General features: G+C 38.0%; 1 protein-coding gene across 3 annotated transcripts in view; it reads left to right on the top strand.

The window, feature by feature from the left end:
- The window catches only part of SVEP1 (sushi, von Willebrand factor type A, EGF and pentraxin domain containing 1), a 2,252,988-nt gene that overhangs the window by 1,228,908 nt on the left and 1,004,453 nt on the right, over positions 1–19,627 (top strand). For all 3 annotated transcript variants that reach the window (XM_044061036.1, XM_044061037.1, XM_044061038.1), the window contains exon 25: positions 7,299–7,456. In XM_044061036.1, the coding sequence (XP_043916971.1) occupies positions 7,299–7,456 (158 nt within the window). The remainder of the gene's footprint in view (positions 1–7,298; positions 7,457–19,627) is intronic.

Consider the following 19,627-nt stretch of genomic DNA (forward strand, 5'->3'; position numbering starts at 1 on the left):
TCTCATACCTTGTAAATTTTGTAAAAACTTTGTGTAATTAACTTTTGGATGAGGGATTCCCTCTGTAGCTTTCCGAATATCTTCCGGTGTCCATGGTCTATATACTAGAAGAGTTGGGTCCTGCCCTTCCTGTCCTGCCTGAGGATTTGGTACCTTGATTAGTGGACAGATTTCTTCCTCACTCTCTTCTAGTGTGTTTCTCCCTACTTGATATAAGTCTGTGTCCCCAAGTGTTTTACGTGTCCGGGACCTAGTTTCAATAGGATCTCTAACAAATGGTTTTAGTGTTCTTGTGACTTCAGGATAACATGGAGGTGGACCAGCTTGTCCTCCTGCTTCATATCCTAAAAAAGGCATCGGAGGGGGCGGGGGAGGAGGAGCCGTTGCTATTACTGTATTATTATCCTCTTTGTCTAAAAATAACGTTTTAGCATTTTTAGTTTTTTGTTCCCTTCGGTTTACTTCCTCAATCCACCTGTGTGCCTGAGGAATGCCTAATCACTGTTGTTTTTTTGCCTGACCTTCTGCGTCAGATTTAAGCGGTTTTAAAAGTTTAACTAATGAAATCTTATTTAATTTACTGTCAAATCCGTATTTATTAACCCATTTTGTATAATACCTTACATTATCAGCCCGTTGTAATTGCATATATTTTGCGTCTTCAGTTAGGGGCGGATCTCGCAAGTTTTTAGTGCACTGATTTCCCATTCTAAAAGAAAATGTTACGTAACCCTTTTCACCACGTGGTATTTCAGTTCCTTACACAGTTTATCTAGAATAACTGCCTACCTTATTCTGTTTCCCTGATCTCTGACAAAATATACAGTGATTTCCTTTTGTCCCTGATCTGTATAACAAATCTCTGACAATGACATTTACTGTAACCTAGTCCCTGATCTAAAACAGAAAAAAGGCAAATATCTTCCTACCTGAGCCTCCTGGGTCGACCAGTTCGAGACCGCTCTTCGGCCGCAGATCAGAAAGTGGCCAGCCTCTCAAAACGACAATTCAGTCGGAGGTCTTTGTATTTCAAGAAGAACCATTTCGGTAGCTTCTCCTGCGCAGTATTCGACCACCGGTACACTCTGATCTGTAGCTGTCTGAGGGCTTCCGTTTACCGAAGGACCAAACTGTTAAATAAAAACAATGATAACAACACAGGAGGCTCAGATGCAAAAGTTTACTAGTGTACACCAGGAGGCAAAAAAACATACAAGTACAGAGTTTTGTCTGACATGATGCAGGAAGTACACAATTTTATATAGGTTTAACACTCAAGCTGTGCCCACCTTACTGACGTGGTTAGTCATAGGGCACCTATATCACTATGGTCTACAATATTCTATTCATAAGAAAAAGCTGATGTTATACATTTTAAAAGTTTTCCCATGGGAATAATACAGCCTTGCAAAGCACCTGGTCAGTTATAATGTCTTTCTGTAAATGTTACTCCTTCAAGGTTTCAGGCCTGCTCGAATACAATAGTTGGTTCAGTCTTGTAATACACTTCTTTGTTCTTTTTGCAACATTACTTCAGCAGCTGTGTCTTACCTTGGTAACATTCACAAGGCCAATTATCCCAGAGGAAGGAAGAAGATTTTCAATGCTTTATACATTTAATTTCCTGACCCAGCAGATAATCATTAGTGAAAAACATAAGCTTGCTGAGCTGGCTACTGCCAGGGTCAGAGTTCTATACACTGCAGCTCCAAAGCTTCAAGCAATTACATGTAAAATCATTCTTATTGCCATATTGTAAATAGAATAAAATGCATTATATACTTTTTGCTTTTAAACTAGCACTTTATACATGTTCAAATACATATTTTTCTAACAATATCCTTCAGAAAATACATGCTAATGCATGGTCTATAATTCTAGCAACTTTCTAAATATATAATGTTTACATCAACAATGTTCAAAACCTGCCCCATCCTGATTTTGAACTTTCCCCTCATCATATCTTTTTGGCTTTGTTTCTGATTATGCTAATGAAAAACTAACCTGTGGTTTCTAAATATAAACAGGAATATTTAAAATTCTTCTCAATTTTAGCCTTTTCCCATTCATTCTTTACTTGTTTATTTATTTTTTGGCTTTCTCCGTCCCTTATTCTTATGTTATGAGTTTGAAGGCTATGTGGACAGCTTTGCGCTTGCTTACCCTCCCTAATCATCAACATCCAGTCAGTCTAGTCAGACTTCTTCAAGAATTTTTCTCTTCTCCTTCCCTTGGAAGCAGGCCAGTCCCAAGCTCCCATCTCAGCAAATGAAAAGAATAACATAAATGCGGCTAAGAGCTTAGGGTTGTTTACTTTAAGCTGAAAACGTGCACTCAAAAACAACAATGAAGTTGGGATTCAACAAATACCTTTAAATGATGCTACTATTGGTGCCAAATACAGCAACCTACTACTAGCTTACGTTGCTGCTATTTTTTTTTGTTTTATAGTATGTGTGTGTTCGGGTATTGCTTATAAAGAACATTATTTTCATTTCTCATTTTTGACATGTTTTGTGTGACTGTCTAATTAATAGTTCAAATGTCGTTTGTAAATATCATTGTCCTTATGTACTTGGATGTTTAACTTGTGGAGCTTTTCTCCTCGGGCCTCTACTGAAAATGGACATATATCCAGTTGGACTAGCCCGGTCAACAAATGTAAAATAAAAAATAAATAAAAAATTGCCCCCACCCACTGCACCCAGTGGCCCAGTTGAAGCCTTGCTAATACTTTGGGCAATGTGTGATGCTCATCCCTTACATAAAACATAAGGATGAGTGGATGTGTATTTCCACTGAACTGAAAGCAGGCAGGGTGTAATTATCATTACCAATTGGAAGTGGAAGATCGTTTTTTAAACAGTAATTTATTTGTTTTTGTTTCTTTGTTTTTTTTACAGAAAACTAAAAATTACTTGCATGGCATTTTTCGAATTTCTATGTACGGTACAATCTAGTGCCTCGTGCAACTAACCCTTTCCCTTCACCCTTCTTACCCTTCTGTAGTTGTCAGTTATTTTTGAATCAGATGATGGGAGGGTGGCCTAATGGTTAAGGTGTTTGCCTTACAAACACAAGATGCAAGGTTGGAGTCTGACAAGGGATAATTGGCTAGACTTACAATGGCCTGCAAGGGCAGTTAGCCTAGTACTACCTATGAACCTATGACAAATGATGGGAATAAAATTGTTACACCAGGTGTGTCCCTTTTGCTGATTGGAATTTGAATGCCTTTTTTCTAAAGCTTAGAAACACATAAAGAATATATATAGTGATTAAAAAGAACTGACTGATACACTCGAGAAATTTGGGAAGGAGAATCTTAGCAGGCAGACAGGAGGCAGGAATATTTTACGCATTTTCTGGATGTGTTGTAGGCACAAGGGATAAAAAAAAACTAAGACTGACTGTCTAAATGTGGGCATAACAGCTTCTAATTTTTCTGGTTGGGAAAGCAAGAGAAAAGCAGAATTAATCGAAGTTGACCTACATTGTTGTGTCATATTGATAGCAGGGAGGAGATGATTTGTCTGAGTGAAAAAGAATCTTTGTGGTGTCAAACTCACCTGAGATTGTGAAAAGAGGCTTATTGCTGAAAACAAAACAAAAAAAGAATAATTCTTTTTATTATATAGAAGAAAGGATTTGACTTTACTTTGAAGTTCTTATTAAGAAATAATTGAGATGAACAGAGTATGTTTGTGGTGCTAGAGTGTTCAGAAATGATCCCTCAGGGTCATGACTGTCGTGAAACAATCCAGCGCATAATGTTTATCATTGTTTTTTGGGCCTGAGAGAACAGGCTGCTGGGAGTGATTAAGAAACAGTTTTGGAGTTAACTAAAGAGCAGCAGAAATGAGGAAATAATTCTCTGTCTGATAGCCATACTTGTAAAATGAAATATGCATTCATATAGTTGTTCTAAAATGGGTCTACTGCAAGTGCCTAAGTTACAAGTATTCAAACCCATTGTTACACAGTCAGGGACTCAATAATCTTGTAGTTCCCATGAACTGCCTCATGCACTCAAACAAATAGTCAAGTTCAAGCAAGGTAGATGTGGCAGCCATGAGGAGAGCTTGGGAAGAGGTTAGAAAGCAGCTTGTGGTTTCCAGCAACAACTGGGAGAGGGATTTTTGTTTGTGGAGGGGGACTTTAAAGATTAGGGAGCAGGACTACATTTGTAGGTTTAAGGAGGGATTTGAGACTTTAGTTTTAGGGAAGAAGGAGCGGAGGTTTAGGTTTTAGGACTTTAGGTTTTGTGAGGATGAGTAGCAGTTTTTGGATCAGTGAGTGATCAGAACCTTAGGTTTGGTGAGTGGAGAATGGAATTTTCAGTCTATGGAGTAATCAGGAACTTATGGTTATGGGTCAGGCGAGGAGTGTTACCATTAGGGAACAAGAATTCAGTTAAGGGTTGTTGCCAGGTGGGAGTTTTAGGGTTCAAGTTAGGGCTCTGGTAAAGCAATGCAGTTCAGTAGGGTCAGGTACTAAGAAAGCTAGGCAATGAAGTAAGTTTGGGCTTGTGTGAGTTAGGGCATTGTTATTTAGAGGAAGTAGCAGTGAAAATGTATATTGCGATGTACTGGCATATGAGCACTTGTAATAGTCCCATGCAAAACATACATGTTTTCACTTTTGAATGTAAGTATTGTCAACTGTAGACTATGTGCCAAAAAAAACTCAATTAGACATTTTTTCAAGAAAAGACTGAGTTCAGATTTTGAATTTTCCAAGTATTTCACTGCATAAATTTAATTACTAAAATATTGTGAAAAGTATCATGATAATTTGCCAGGATCAGTGCAACTGTTGTAAATATCTGCTTGTTACTGAGATGGGATCAAACTGCGATACTGCTAGATTTAGTGTTATTGTCCTGTGGTAAAAGTTTTGTTAGTTAGTGCCTATGTAAATCTGTTAAGTACAGTCTGCACACTATGATTACATAGTATGAAATGGGTTGTATGATATATGTGTTCTTAAAAAGTTCAACTGCCAATGCTGTAAATATTTCTGCTCTTCAGTCTCTGAGAGCTTGTTTCATAATACTTTGGAAGCATTGAGTAAAACTTGTAAAATATTATTATCAGTGACCAGACAGACATCGTACTACTGTATCTGTTAATATTTATTTGTTAGTACAACTTCTTGCCAAACAGTTAAAACTGTCAGTTATTTCAATTCTATTATAACACGGCTAGACACGAAGTAATGACTGATTGTACACTCAGTCAAAGACGTCACTAAAGAGTGAAAACACTGTCCAGTTTATATACTCTCTTAAATGTCAATGTTATTTTTAATGTCTTTGTGACTTGTTCTTCTGGTTTGATTTTTGTTTTATGTCCTTCTTTGGTTATTTTCTTCCTTGCTGTATCTGAAGACTTCACAAAAAGTCTCTCCACATCATCTTTGCGTCACTTGAAGTGTCTGTATTTTATTTTTTTATGCATCTGAAAGCTCACAGAAAGTCCCTGTAATGCAAAGTTTCTGTTTGAGATGTCAGTGTAACTTACTTTTTTCTATAACAGGATGCCATTTACAGTAATCCCACAGCTATATGTTATTAATATCTAAGTTGAACATTTACAAGAAATTTTTTTAATAAAAGGTCATCACTTAACTGTTCTTGCAAAGCAAGCCATATTATTTTGAAAACTGATGTTTGGCCTTGCATATTTTCTTTTACTGCACACACAGTATAATTTTGGGAAAAGCATTTTAATTTATACAATCTCTATCAAAACTTTCTTGAAAAAAGGTCTTTCATCATTAGTACATGAATAAGTTGTAGATAGTTTTGAAGTCTCTGATTCATGAAGGAGATAACTTGAGTAAATATAATTTGGCAGCTCAAGACATATTTCAGAAATGCTATATCTCTTAGACTTTTCATTTGACAGTGAAGCCTGGACAAATAACCGAAATGTTCTCATTATCACGAGCTGATTTTTAACTGTCTACATAAAGGACAGTAGTTTCTTCTCTCCATCTCCTGGCAGTATCAGAAAGTACAAACCATGCTAGATATTTGATAAGCCAAAGTGGTCTCTAGCAATTGCAATCTCCTTTCTTTTCTACTGGAGTGAATTTTTATATGTAATATGCAGAAGTAACAGGCATTGAGTTATAACCACCACTTATTATATCTAGGATGCTCAGTCTTCTCACTTTTCCTTTGTGCCAGTATTCAAATACTATGCATAGATGAGGTTGTTTTTTTTTTTACTCACCTAAAGATCTTCTGAGAAGGGCAAAGGTTGAAGTTATTGATTCATGCTTATGAGTGTAAAAAGGGGGGATGTATAACTGAATGAAAACAGTCTTATGTCACATAATGGTAGGCATAACTCAGGCAAGGCACATAATTACAATGTGGCCCTACACACAGAGCTGACATTTCAGGCTCTCAGGTCATCCGTTGTCCAGAATGTTTATCTCTGCTGAAGACATGTGTTCTTCATGACTTGTTCAACTCATTTCCTGAGTTGCCATTGCTGGTATACTTCAGTGTCAACATGACTTTCATATTTCAGACACCTGCATAAACCTTTTCACTCTACTTTGCTGAGAAAGGCTAACCAATAGGCCACAAAACTGAAAACACTAGTGGACATCAGGCCCTGTAAGTAGAGGCGGTAGTTTCCACAGAATTAGGTTGCCTGGGATCAGTGGTGCACACTCTTAAGTGAGTAGTTTTACATGAGACTGGATAAGTGCTTTAGAATCACCACAGGAATTTATTTCTGTACCCACAAAATTAATTTTTGCACATTGTCCTCATTTCTATTAACTTGAATAATGTCATGCTTCCCTGGAGACAAGCCCTTTTTGTTTAGTGTCTGAAGGGCCATGTAACAGAGAACCAAAAAAAGAAAATCATCTGTAAAATTTCAAGAGGAACCACAATTTAAAATTATCCTTTCAACTTACTAGCTTTTGATAGGAAATTATAAAATATAGCTGCAAACCATATGCTGTACTTATTAAATATGGATGATTTCTGCAGTAGTTGCTATTATATTACAGAGTTGCTCCAACATGCCAGACTGAAATATTGAAGAGAAAAGCAAACACTTTACATCATTGCAAAATTGTACAGTTGAGAAACAATGACATAATAATCTTGGTAAATGGCAAAACAGTTATTAAGTTTTCTTTATTAACAAACTATGAACATGTGATACAAATCTGATTTTACTAGATTTTCTTCTGGGCAAAGTACTACAATATCTCTAGTGGAGAGGTATTGATTTCAGTATGTTTTATGTTTGTTTTCACTTTTTCTGCAGTTGCCAGTGTGCACCAGGATTTGCTGGAAAATTATGTGAAGCTGATATTGATGAGTGTGGCTCCAATCCCTGTTTAAATAATGCAGTCTGTGTGGATGCGTTGAACTCCTTCATCTGCAAATGTCCACCCAGCTTTGGTGGAAGTAGATGTGAAACAGGTACTACACTGCATTTAATGTTATTAATATTAAATAGTAAGTTAGCATTTTTATTTACTGTGATCCTAATACTTGTGTAAAAAGCAATATCCTGCCACTATAAAAATATATAATTCTGACAGCTTTTATCAGCTCTGCTATGTAAAATACTTTTTCTCTGTGTAAAGCACACACAACAACACATAGGTGTTGGCACTGTGACCTTTCCTAAACCTCTAGAATAGGCATTGAGTCTCAGAATGTCATTAGATGCTCCCAGTACAGCAACATTTACTTTGCAGCATGTGTAAGAGGTGAAATGAATTTGTTATAATCGCAGACCTCCCAATGCACACAGACGCATTCACATCCCTATATCACATGAATACTATTTGGGAAAGCATATTATTTTCTTTCATTATAGATTTGAAATAAAATACGATTGTAATAACTGCTGTCTTCATCTTTTTATCTTGATAAACGTTGTAAAAGCCATACCTAATGCCATAACTACACTCCAGTTTTATACTTGCACATGTCTTTCCTGAAGCAGGGTGGCTGGCATCTGCATGTAAATGTTGGCCACAGAATATAATAAACCCATATTCTACTTAAATGGGCATGCCTTCGTTGAAGGTTGAATGTCGAGCTGGCACCTCGGCATTCGTGGAAATCTACTGCCAATTATTAGTGAACTGGAGTTCCGCTGTGGCGACCCCTAACCGGGAAAAGCCAAAAGACAACAACAACTGTCCTGTAGCCATCCAGACCTACCAGGAATTCCCATCTTTATATAAATAAAGGAAAATTAGTAAGGTGTTATTCAGAGTGATTGCTTTTAAAATGATAGTAGACACACACACAGTCATGTTTTAGCGGATACTATTAAGAGTGCATAAATAAGAGGTTTGGGAATTAAAAGGGAGTAAAGTACCAGCAGTCAAGACACAAACCCAGAACCAGCAGATAGGATACCATGGACAGCTGTATACTGCAACCAGCAATGAATGGCGAGCTACTCCAAATCTATGTGACAGACAGAGAGCTGCACAAAGCTTAGTTAATATCATGTCAGTTGATACAAACAGTAATGAAGCCTGTCTGGCAGTTGACTTGAAGTTTAAGGACCTGCTTACAAGCTGTTTCCTGTGGTCCACTGGTGCAATGTTTGATTCCAAAAAAAGAGGAAAATTACTGCAGCAAACTGTGTTCAATACAAATATGAAAAAGCGTAAAAAACAAATAAAAATACAAAGCTTTCGGGTTTTCCCTTCATCAGTGCACCAGAAAGCTGTGTATTTTTATTAGGTTTTTAATGCACTGATGAAGGGGAAACCCGAAAGCTTTGTATTTTTATTTGTTTTCTACGATAATTGTGAACGTTTCTGTTGTTTGTTTTTTTGGTTTTGCGATGTTTGATTCCCTCAGCTTCCACTGTCTCTGTGACTCTGAGCAAGGCACTTAACCAGACACCACCCCCTGGCTGAATCTGAAAAAGGTCCATTGAGATCAGTGCTTTACCCCCTGAAAAACAATACAAATAAAATAAATAAATAAATATGCCACCTACTGTGATTTTCTAATAGTATTCATTAATATTCCCTACAAGAGATGACATAAGAGGTATCCTAACATCTGAATCCCGCAGTATGAGCTAATTCTTCAGTATGGCCAAAGTGCTAGAAGTCTTATCAGGGAGAAGGGGAACAGCCAGCAGTCAGCTCTTCTTCATCGATGGAGGTTCTGCTGATAGAGGGCAGACATAGAGCTAAGCGGCAGTAAAGAGCGTACTATTAATCTTATAGCCGTATACGTCTGAAGGGGATGCACATTGTGATTAAAGTCACCGCAAGGAATAATACATCCATCCAGCCATCCATCTTCAACCCTCTTTTCCCATTTTTGCACATGGGGTCAGGATGTCACTTCAGCGGTGACAATCATCTCAAGCCAAGGTTTACATCACAGGGTGGTTAGCCTTGCCATGGTAGATCATTTGTACCACTCATTTGCACACACACACACTCTGCAAGGAATTATGAATACCTGTTAAGAATTCCCTCTGATCTCCACGGTCTGGGTACAGCCCTTGCAAATACTCTACTAATACATGTGGGGACTAATTTCATTTTCAAGCCTCCTTTTTTCTTTCTGCATCTTATACTTTCTTTCTTTCTTCTTTATTCCTGCATAAACAGTTATTTTTACATACTTATTTAAAACAGTTTACCCTTGTATTTTTTTCCTTTGAATCATGTATGTCCTGTACAATCTGCTCTGCCCTTTATAATAACATTCAAACAGATCTGCAGAGAAAGTCTATGAAATGATATAGTTCTGCACAGAGCAGATCAATAAAGTGCCTTTCTCTAAATTCCATTTCTTTATTGGCATTACACTTATGCATCTCACCTTATAGCCATGTAATAAACTCACACAGTGACTACTAGGCTTCTGCAGTCTCTACCAACCTTGCATAGAATCAACTAACTTTATGACTCCTACCCCATGTATGAACCTGTCAGTGTCAAGGGTTAAAACAGAATGTACAGCACGAAATGTAACAGTCTGAACAGCACAGGGAACTTAATCTCCAAACAGAAATCACTCAGTAGTCGAGTTTTTTTAAATATTATCAAAAGTAAAAGATGATTGGATAATTAGGTTGATGGATGCACCAGCAGAACATAGATGTGATCCCTAAGAGTCAAAGAAATTATTTAGATTTCTTTCTACATAAATTATACTACATAAATTCGTATTTTGTAAATATTCAGACAAATTCCGAGACCAGTATAATTAACATATATTAAAGCTAAGAGTGAAACTTCAAATTCCTTTAATGAAAAGTAAATTAGTCACACAGTTAAAAGGCAGTGTTAAAAAGACAATAATATGCCACTTAATAATGTATGCCATGTAAGTATACCTTGAGTCGCAAGCACACATAAGCAGGATCTAAGTTAGCTTAATGACACCCAAACTATCAAAAGCTAAGCACTAAACACCTTCACATTTTTGAAAACTCAACCCATCTACTTATCCCCCTCAGAAAACAAATATTGAAAATTAACATTTTTCAAAGAGCAAGCCCCCCCCCAAATACCGTGTGTAGGCAGCACTTCCACCCCCCCCCACCAACACTTTTTATATATTCTTATTGATATCATGCAACCAGAAAGTGTACTAGTTAGATCTTTGTAAAACCATTTGAGGTCCAAACTTGCACAATCTCCATAACTGAAATGAGAAGAAGCTATCAAAGCTGCAATTACTAAAAGAAATATCATTAAAGTCGTTCAGGGAACAAAATGGCATAGATCATCTGTCAAACAGGACTCAATGAACCACCACTCGGCAACTGGTCCTGTGATAACTTGGACTGTAATAGTGACCTGAATGCAAATCTTGAGATGTCATAATTACTTGCAAACACCTAAATAAGTATTATTTCCAGGCAATTGTTACTGCATGTATTCTTTATAGTTCTTGGTTCGTTAGTCAGTTAGTTAGTTGTGGTAGAAATTAACAGGGGAAATGACAATATTTTTTATGTTATGGAAGCTGCTTCTGTGTTTCAATGCTTCAATGTCAGGAATGGCAAAGGAATCTCATAATAAATTATATCTCGCTGACTTCAATGAGGTAGTGGTACAAAAGCCCATTTCTTCAAACCAAGTATCCATGCCCTTTTAAAATACTGATAGACATTCTGAAAAAGGTAACATCCCAGTGTTTTCTAATCCTGTAGCTGAAAAAGGCAATACCTCTTTACTTTTTTAAATCAAGAATCACTAGCATATTGTTTACAATCAGATTTCCATATGTCCCAAACAAGGTACCTGAGGTTGCTGTTAAGTATTCATTATGGAAGGATTTGTATGACCAAATTAAGCCTTCTTTGTATAAATGGTACAGAACTGAATACACACTGAACATTTTAAGCCTGATGACATATTTTGAATTTTTAACACTAATGTTTTCATTAAAGTACCTTTATACCTTTTGCATCTTTTTAATACCACTAAGGCTGTAACCAGAAAGACCATTGCCATATTCTCGTATAGATGTAGTGATTTTTTTTTTTTATATTTAGGTATTAACTACTTAATAAAACAGCCACATATAATGATCCTTGAAGAAAAGGCATAAGTAGCATTGATTATTGAAATTACTACACCCAGTGATTACAGCATCTTATGTACAGAGAGACAGGCACAAAGTCATAAAATACTAGGATTTGCAGGCAAAAATGTTAGCAATGTGGAAGAAAGACATTCAGATAGTTTCTTAAATAGTAGGAACAACATGTTTAGTAAAAAAGAATTGACAATTATACTTAAATATGCCACCAGTATATGTAACCCTGTATGAATTACAGAAGGAGACAGTTCTGGGCACCTTGTAGGTATTAAGAAGAGCACTCTTAGCTAACGTCAAAGACCAAAACAATAGTAATTTAATGATCTCTAATTGCACCTTGCCTTAGGAATGATGTCCATTCCCTTCTTGGTATTAGAAACAGAAAACACCTGGTGAAATTAAACTAAGAAAAAGCAATGCATCTTAAAGGTGTGCTTATTCTGTAACATTTTTTTTACCTGTAACCTAGCATGTACTGTAAACCCCAGATCATTAGTTACAAGAACCCTAAGATCATTATATTTTGTATTTTTTGAGACCAGTTCATTCCTGGTGTCATACAAGTATTCTCTATTATCCTGTCTTAAATTGTGTACCATAAATCCAGGTCATTACTGGTGTCATACAAGTATTCTACATTATTCTGTCTTAAATGGTGTACCTTAAATTTCTTACTGTTAAATTTTATATTGGAGTTATTTGCCTATTACATTAGTTTGTTAGCATAATTTTAGAGTACTCCTGAATCATTTAGAGCTGTATTTAAGTGTGTAATTGTTACATCATCTGCCAACTTACACACCTGATGTTTATCACTTGTTGCATGCATAGTGGACATAAATGCAGAGAATAAATATGACACCAAAAGTGACCTATGGGTACTCCACAAAGTGGATTATATTGATCTGATTTAATGTTACTTATAATGACTTCAGATTATCTCCCACATAACCAATTATTTAAATCATTTTCTTCTGATGATTTAATAGCAGAAAAAGGATGTACAGAACTGAACACCATTACTAGACACATGGACATAATATACACTGCAATATGGCAGTGTTTGGTGTTATTACATCTGTATAGAAAGATATTAAGTTTGTTTCACAAGATTTACAACTAGAGAATCCATTTCAGAGATACAAAGATATTGTGGTGCCCTCCCCCTGCCTATACATACATACACTGTTTTAATTTTTGCTTGACTGAATTATTTATATATTTGCTGGCATTGTTTTCTGCTACTTTAACTGCCCCCATTTTGATTTTTTCCTAATTTACTGATTTCTGCACTTGCTTTTAGTCATTTTTTAATTTAATTGCATTTATCTAAACTGGTTTTGCTTTAATATTGCTACACACTCAAGTGTGCTAACTTGCACTGCACTTGAATTGTTTTTACTGCTGTTTTAGCTGCTTTTCTGTTAAAAAAAAAGTTCTAAGCTTGTTTCCTGCCTTCCCTGTAACTACTCTAGTCCAGATACAGATTTGCTGTATCCAGGAATGTTTGTAAGCTTCTAAGCCCCCAAGCCTTTCTGTGTTGGAGGGAAGGGTACTAGCTTATCAGTGGGAGTGGTAAGCACTAGGTAGCCTATCTACCACAAGATGAGTAGTTTCTGGCCCAGAAATTGTTGTTTATTGTCCGTTTGGGTAGTTTTTCTATCCCTTTCAACATTCTGGTTTAAAAGCCAATGTTTGCACGGGTTTGCGCTTGTTTAAGCTTCGCGGATCCAGTTTTGGTGTCCTGCAGACTGCAAAAGCATCAGGAAGGGGAAAGAGATACTCTAAGTGCCTCCATTTTGATTTTTCCCTAATTTACTGCGTTCTGCACTTGTTTTTAGTCATTTTTATAAATGTAATTGCATTTATTTAAACTGTATTTGCTTTAAAGTATTTTATCACTGTTTTAACAGTTTTTTTTCTGAAAAATAAGTTCTAAGCTTGTTTCCTGCCTTTCCGGTTACTAGAGTAGTCCAGATAGAGATTTACTGTATCCAGGACTGTTTTGTAAGTTTGTGAGTTACCCAAACCTTTCTGTGTTAGAAAAAAGCCATCCAGCTTATCAGTGGGAGTGGTAAGCACTAGGTAGCCTATCTGCCACAAGAGGAGTGGTTTCTAGCTCTGAAATTGTAGTTTATTGGTCATTTAGGAAGTTTTCTATCCCTTTCAACTTTCTGCTTTAAAAACCCATATTTGCACTGGTTTGTGCAATACACAGCACCACTAAGCTAGGGTAAACTATTACCAGTGCCAGAAAGTCTGCTCTTCAAATTTTCCCTTAGATCTTGCTAGTTCTCTTCTCTCTTACACTTTAATTAGTTCATTCGCCCAGCACTTCCTCAAGCTTTTTGTAGCATTCATTGTAGCACACATAAATACCATCAGCACTTGACTTCCTATAAGGAAACAGCTCCAGTACTTAGTAGTAATGACCATCCCTCCAGGAATGTCTAAAGGTCAGTTTCTTGTGCTTTCTTCTATTAACTGGGTGAACTTGGGCATTCTGAGGGGGTGTAGCAACTGCCTCATGTACACAGACAACCCTCTCCTCTTACCTCCCAGCACTCAGACTTGTGAGGGATGCACTTATATATCCAAACTGGAAGCCATGCAATCTCTAGCCAAGACTGGAATAGCTGGTCAAGAGGAGAAGGTCAACACCTGCACCATACCACATGGAACACATAGCCCTCCAGAACACCCACCATCACAGCTCTCATATAAAAACACAAAGCACATACCCTCCTTTGCAGAGGCTCTCAATGGAAATCTACCCAAACAGCAGAGACCTCCAAGGCAGAAATGCACTCCCCACCACAACACAGCACAGATCACAAGACACATAGCTCACCTTCACAGTGTGCCCCTCAACCTAAGCCCCTAAGGTAAAACAGCTTGCCCAGTACACTAATCATAGGTGACTCAATAGTGAGACACACTGATGTCCCACTCACTAGGTTGAATAAGGAGATGGTAAAAGTCATCTGTGTATCAGGCACTGGACTCCACCACATGACACACGCACTCAGGTCACTCCAAAACAGGTACAAATATGACTCTGTCATTGTCCATGTGGGTGTGAATGACCTGAGACACACCTCCCTGGATGACATGAAAAGAGACATGGAGTAGCTCTCGGATTATGTGGCCCAGGCAGGTATGACCCTAGCCCTGAGCAGCATCCTACCATCACCCAAAATGATACCGCAGTACAAGCAAAAAATGATTGACTTCAAGAATTGGCTAAGTTTCTGGTGTCATTCTAAGGGGATCCAGTATCTATCTGCCTAGGATGACATGATTTGACAGACCTCGATGCTTTGCCAGAGATGGCCTGCATCTGTCAACCCTGGGTTTCCAGGTTTTGGCTAAGGCTCTTGCCACCCCTATAGAGCCTTTTGTAGGTGGTGTTCCAAAGACCAAATTACCACTGTAAATAAATGCAGTCTGAGGGTCATGCTGCTCAATGCTAAAAGTCTTAATCTCAAGATGCACTCGCTCAAAGCCCTCCTCAAAATGGAGAACATCGACATTTGTGCTGTAACGGAGACCTGATTTAAAGCAGCAGATAGCATCCCAGCACTCCAGGCTATAACTCATTTCACACCTTTTGGGCCCAGAACATGGAAAGAAGCTCCAAAGGTTGCAGTGTCTCCATATTCATTAAGGATAAGCACACCTCCAGACTAGTAGCCCAGCATAATACATCTGAGATACTTCATTTACAACTAACATTGGGTAAGACAGCAATTCAGGTCGTAGCCTTTTATAGGTCCCCAACCATGTCCCAAGACTCTCACTTCATGTTCCTAAGCACCCTAGTAACTATTAAGGTCCAACGCAATGCTGTCATACTGGGCAACTTCAAATACCCCTCCTTCAACTGGGAAAACTACTCATGCACAAATTCGTTGGCCCAACGCTTCCTAGAATTCAATTCCAGTGCCCTAGACCAGCTCATTCTTAACCCCACTAGAGGTAGCAACATTCTTGACCTGGTTATTACTAACATGGGAAACCATTGCTCGACACCAGTAGTCAATCCCTCTCTGGTTAGATCTGACCACAAACTAATCACCATGGAAATCCACATCTCACCCACTCCCCCCGCAAAGGCAACCACCATGAAAAACTTCTCCAAAGCTGACGTTGGGCTCCTAAAAATAGAGCTGGCTAACTTCACGGCACCCATGCCAATGAAAAATAGATGCATGACTACCGAATCATACACCAATGCACTGTACGAACGTGAATATAAATGCATGGAACTAGTCATACCCAACAGAACCAAGATGCTCTCCTCCACAAAAAAAAGGAAGACAATCTGGCGGTCCCCTGCCATTAATAAACTCTACAACAGAAGGAAGAAACTGTTGCAGAAAAAGGTGAAGTCCCAAGACTGGAAAAACTCCCTTATTAGCAACAACAAAAAGTTGAGATCCCTTATCAAAACCTCTAAAACCAGTTATGAAGGCAGAATTGTGGCAGATACTAAAACTAATCACAAAGCCTTCTATAGCTATATCAAGAATCTCCACGGCAATACCCAGATTTGCTCTGAGTTACTGCACAATGGTTCCTCCTATACTGAGCCAACAGATATTGCCAACATACTGGCTGACAGGTTCAGTGGCAACTTTACCCCTCTCTCCCCCCTTAAGGACCAATCACAATACCGGAAGACTGTCAGGTACCCAGCATTACTGCAGCACAAGTTAAAGCTGCATTGTTCAAGCCAAGAACACAGCTTCCATAGGACCTGGTAATATCCCTGGCTGTGTTCTACATGAACTACAAAGTGAACTGGAAAGACATCTGAGTGCCCTGTTCAATCACAGCCTCAGATCAGGCTTTTTCCCTACTGAATGGTGCACTGCTACAGTCATCCCTCTCCATAAAGGGGGAGCGACTGCAGACCCTGGGAATTATTGACCCATTAGCCTGAAGAGTCTGATATATAAGGCTAGGGAGCCCATCATCATGGACTTAATTAACAAGGATATAGGGAATCTACAAATTCAAGATCCCACACAATTTGGCTTTGTGAAAGGTAAATCATGCCTGCTCAACCTGGTTGACTTCTTTGAGACAGTCAATAAGGGCAAAGCAGTTCATAAAGCCTACCTCAATCTGCCCAATGCCTTGGATACTGTTCCCCACTCAGGAAGTATAGATAAACTCACCAAACTAGGCTTCAATCCCTATATCACTAGGCTGGTTGCAAAGTGGCTCACAGATAGAACCCACAGTGTGAATGTAGCAAACTCCAGGTCAGACTTCTGACCAGTCACAAGTGGAGTCCCATAGGGGTCGCTCCTGGGTCCTTTCCTGTTTGACATCTACTTCTCAGAGACTCTGGCTGACCAAGTTTGCAGATGACTGCAAGCTGGGAACCATTATTAACTCCCCAAGTGATGTAGATATCCTCCAGAAAGGCCTCACTGAGACCAATGACTGGTGTCAAAACCATGGCCTTAAGCTTAATGCCAAAAAATGTGTCGTCATCCCCTTTGGGAAAAACTCACTTCCTGCTAATTACCACATCAATGGAAACCCACTGAATATTGAAGGCGTAATAAGAGATCTGGGGACACAGGTTGACAGCAACCTCTCCTTCAACCACCACATTGCCACTGTGGTTGGAAAGTCCTTCTATGTGGCTCATCTCATTATCAATGGTTTTGCATCCAGGAAGAAAGAGGTCATTGTCTCTCTCTACTCTTCCCTCATTAGATCAGTCATCGAGTACAATGCCCCATTTCGCATGCACCTTATTCTACACCTGCAACAATTGGAGAGGCCACTAAAGTACCTCACGAAGAGGATCTTAGGCCTTAAACAAATGTCCTACATGGACAGACTCAAAAAAACTCCAGCTATTCTCTGTCTCATATCGTCTACTACGAGGTGATCTCTGCTTGACTTACAAAGCCGTGTCTCTCCCAGTTCTGCTAGAAATGCTACATCTAAAGAAATCCCAATCCCTCCACACCACACGCTCCAGAGACCTCAACCTTATTACCACTATCAGCAGAAAATGCTGGAGGGACAGGTTCACAACCCAGAGACTGCCCATGCTTTGGAATAGACTTCTCATACATGTCAAGCAGAGCAGCTCACTGGCCTTCTTCGAGAGGAATCTTGATGAGTGGATGGAAAATAGAAAGTTCACCCCAGGGATCACTCCAGTGGCTCTACTTGATAGAGGCACTGTGAACTAATGTCGGGCAGCATGATGCCAGGGCACTGCTATGGGCTAGGCTTGTAGAGGCTCCAGGGCTATTAGTCATTAGCCTAGTACACACCTATGAACATATATATATATATATATATATATATATATATATATATATATATATATATATATATATATATATATACATACATACATATACATATATATATATACATATATATATATATACATACATACACATATACATATATATATATATATATATATATATATATATATATGCATACGGAAACACATGTATGTATATATATATATATATATATATATATATATATATGTGTGTGTGTGTGTCTATATATATATATATATATATATATATATATATATATATGTGTGTGTGTGTGTGTGTGTGTCTACATATATATATATATATATATATATATATATATATATATATATATATATATATGGGTCTACTTCTAATTCTCGAATTACCCGTAGACCAAATGTCAAAATACCTTGGCAATAAGGTCAAACACCTAAATTACTGAAAATTTATTAGAGCAAGTCTCATAATAACGAAATGCAATGTTTAAGTTAAAGTGAAGTGGTAACTGTATTCTTTTAAGGTTTTGTTCCAGGTACGTAAAGAAGCGTGGTAGACGTTATATGTGAAGTTCCTGGTTATTGTGTCTAAGTGTATGTAAGTTTACAGTTTACAGATGGCGGCATGAATATTTATTGTGTATTAATAGTTTCCCTTTTTCTCAATGTAGTGGAATCTTGAAGTAGGTATATTTAATGTGTGGGGGGATGTGGAGGGTGCAGCCCCTCACTTGAAGGGTGCAGGGTGGGGTAGCCCCCCTGCAAAATCATAGAAGAACAAATAGTTTTACTGTTTTTATGTGTAAATTTGTAAGGCTGCTGGCATTCGAAGTAGTGTAGTAATGCAAAGGATATTTAAAGATATGTTTTATGATACACTTTTACTTTGATGTATGTGTTTATGTTACAAACTGTGGAAGTATTGGTTTGATGTGAAATTTGTGTAACTTTTTTGGGAGTTGAGAATATATATATAGTTAATCACCCACATGTTCTGTTCTACAAACGATTTGTGGATGACCTCCTCCTGTTGTGGGGAGGTACAGTGGAAGAACTTCTTATGTTTTATGAGGCTATAAATTCTAGTAGTTCTTTTTTGAAGTTCACTATACAATATGACTTTCACAGCATAGACTTCTTAGATGTTACCATCTTTAAGGGACACAATGCCCTTAACACGAAAGTTCATCGGAAGCCTTGCTATAGATCAAGCTTTCTTCATCGAGAAAGTATGCATCATCCTCGTACCTTTAACAATGTCGTTAAGGGTCAGATGATGCGAATATCTAGGTTGTCAACTAGAGTCGAGGACTATCATCTAGGTATAGAGGACCTTTATGATAGTTTTATTACACGAGGATACACGGAAGAAGAAGTCTCTAGGGTCTACAGAGATATGAACTATCTTAGGGAAAACAGAGCTAGACCATTTTATTCAAATGCAAAGAATAGTATTGATCATGAACCTAGTAAGACTATTAATACAAGGTCTTTGGGGTTTATTATGCCGTATGGACGTGGTCTCAGCAATATCCAGAGTTCTGTGAGGAAGCACTGGAATATACTTACTGCGGATGACAAGATTGCCAGGCTAGTGGGACAGAGTCCCTCGTTTGTGTTCAGCAATATGTACAGCCTCAAGAGATTGTTATGTGGCTCTTGTGGTCCGGGGAATAAAGTCAGGACAGGCTTGGAGAGGACACATAAATGTGGGTCTTGTCCACAGTGCATATTTATTGACGAATCCC

This window comes from Protopterus annectens, chromosome 2.part0 (genome assembly GCF_019279795.1).
Source record: "Protopterus annectens isolate FY-2018-M chromosome 2.part0, PAN1.0, whole genome shotgun sequence".
In the NCBI taxonomy this organism is placed as follows: Eukaryota; Metazoa; Chordata; order Ceratodontiformes; family Protopteridae; genus Protopterus; species Protopterus annectens.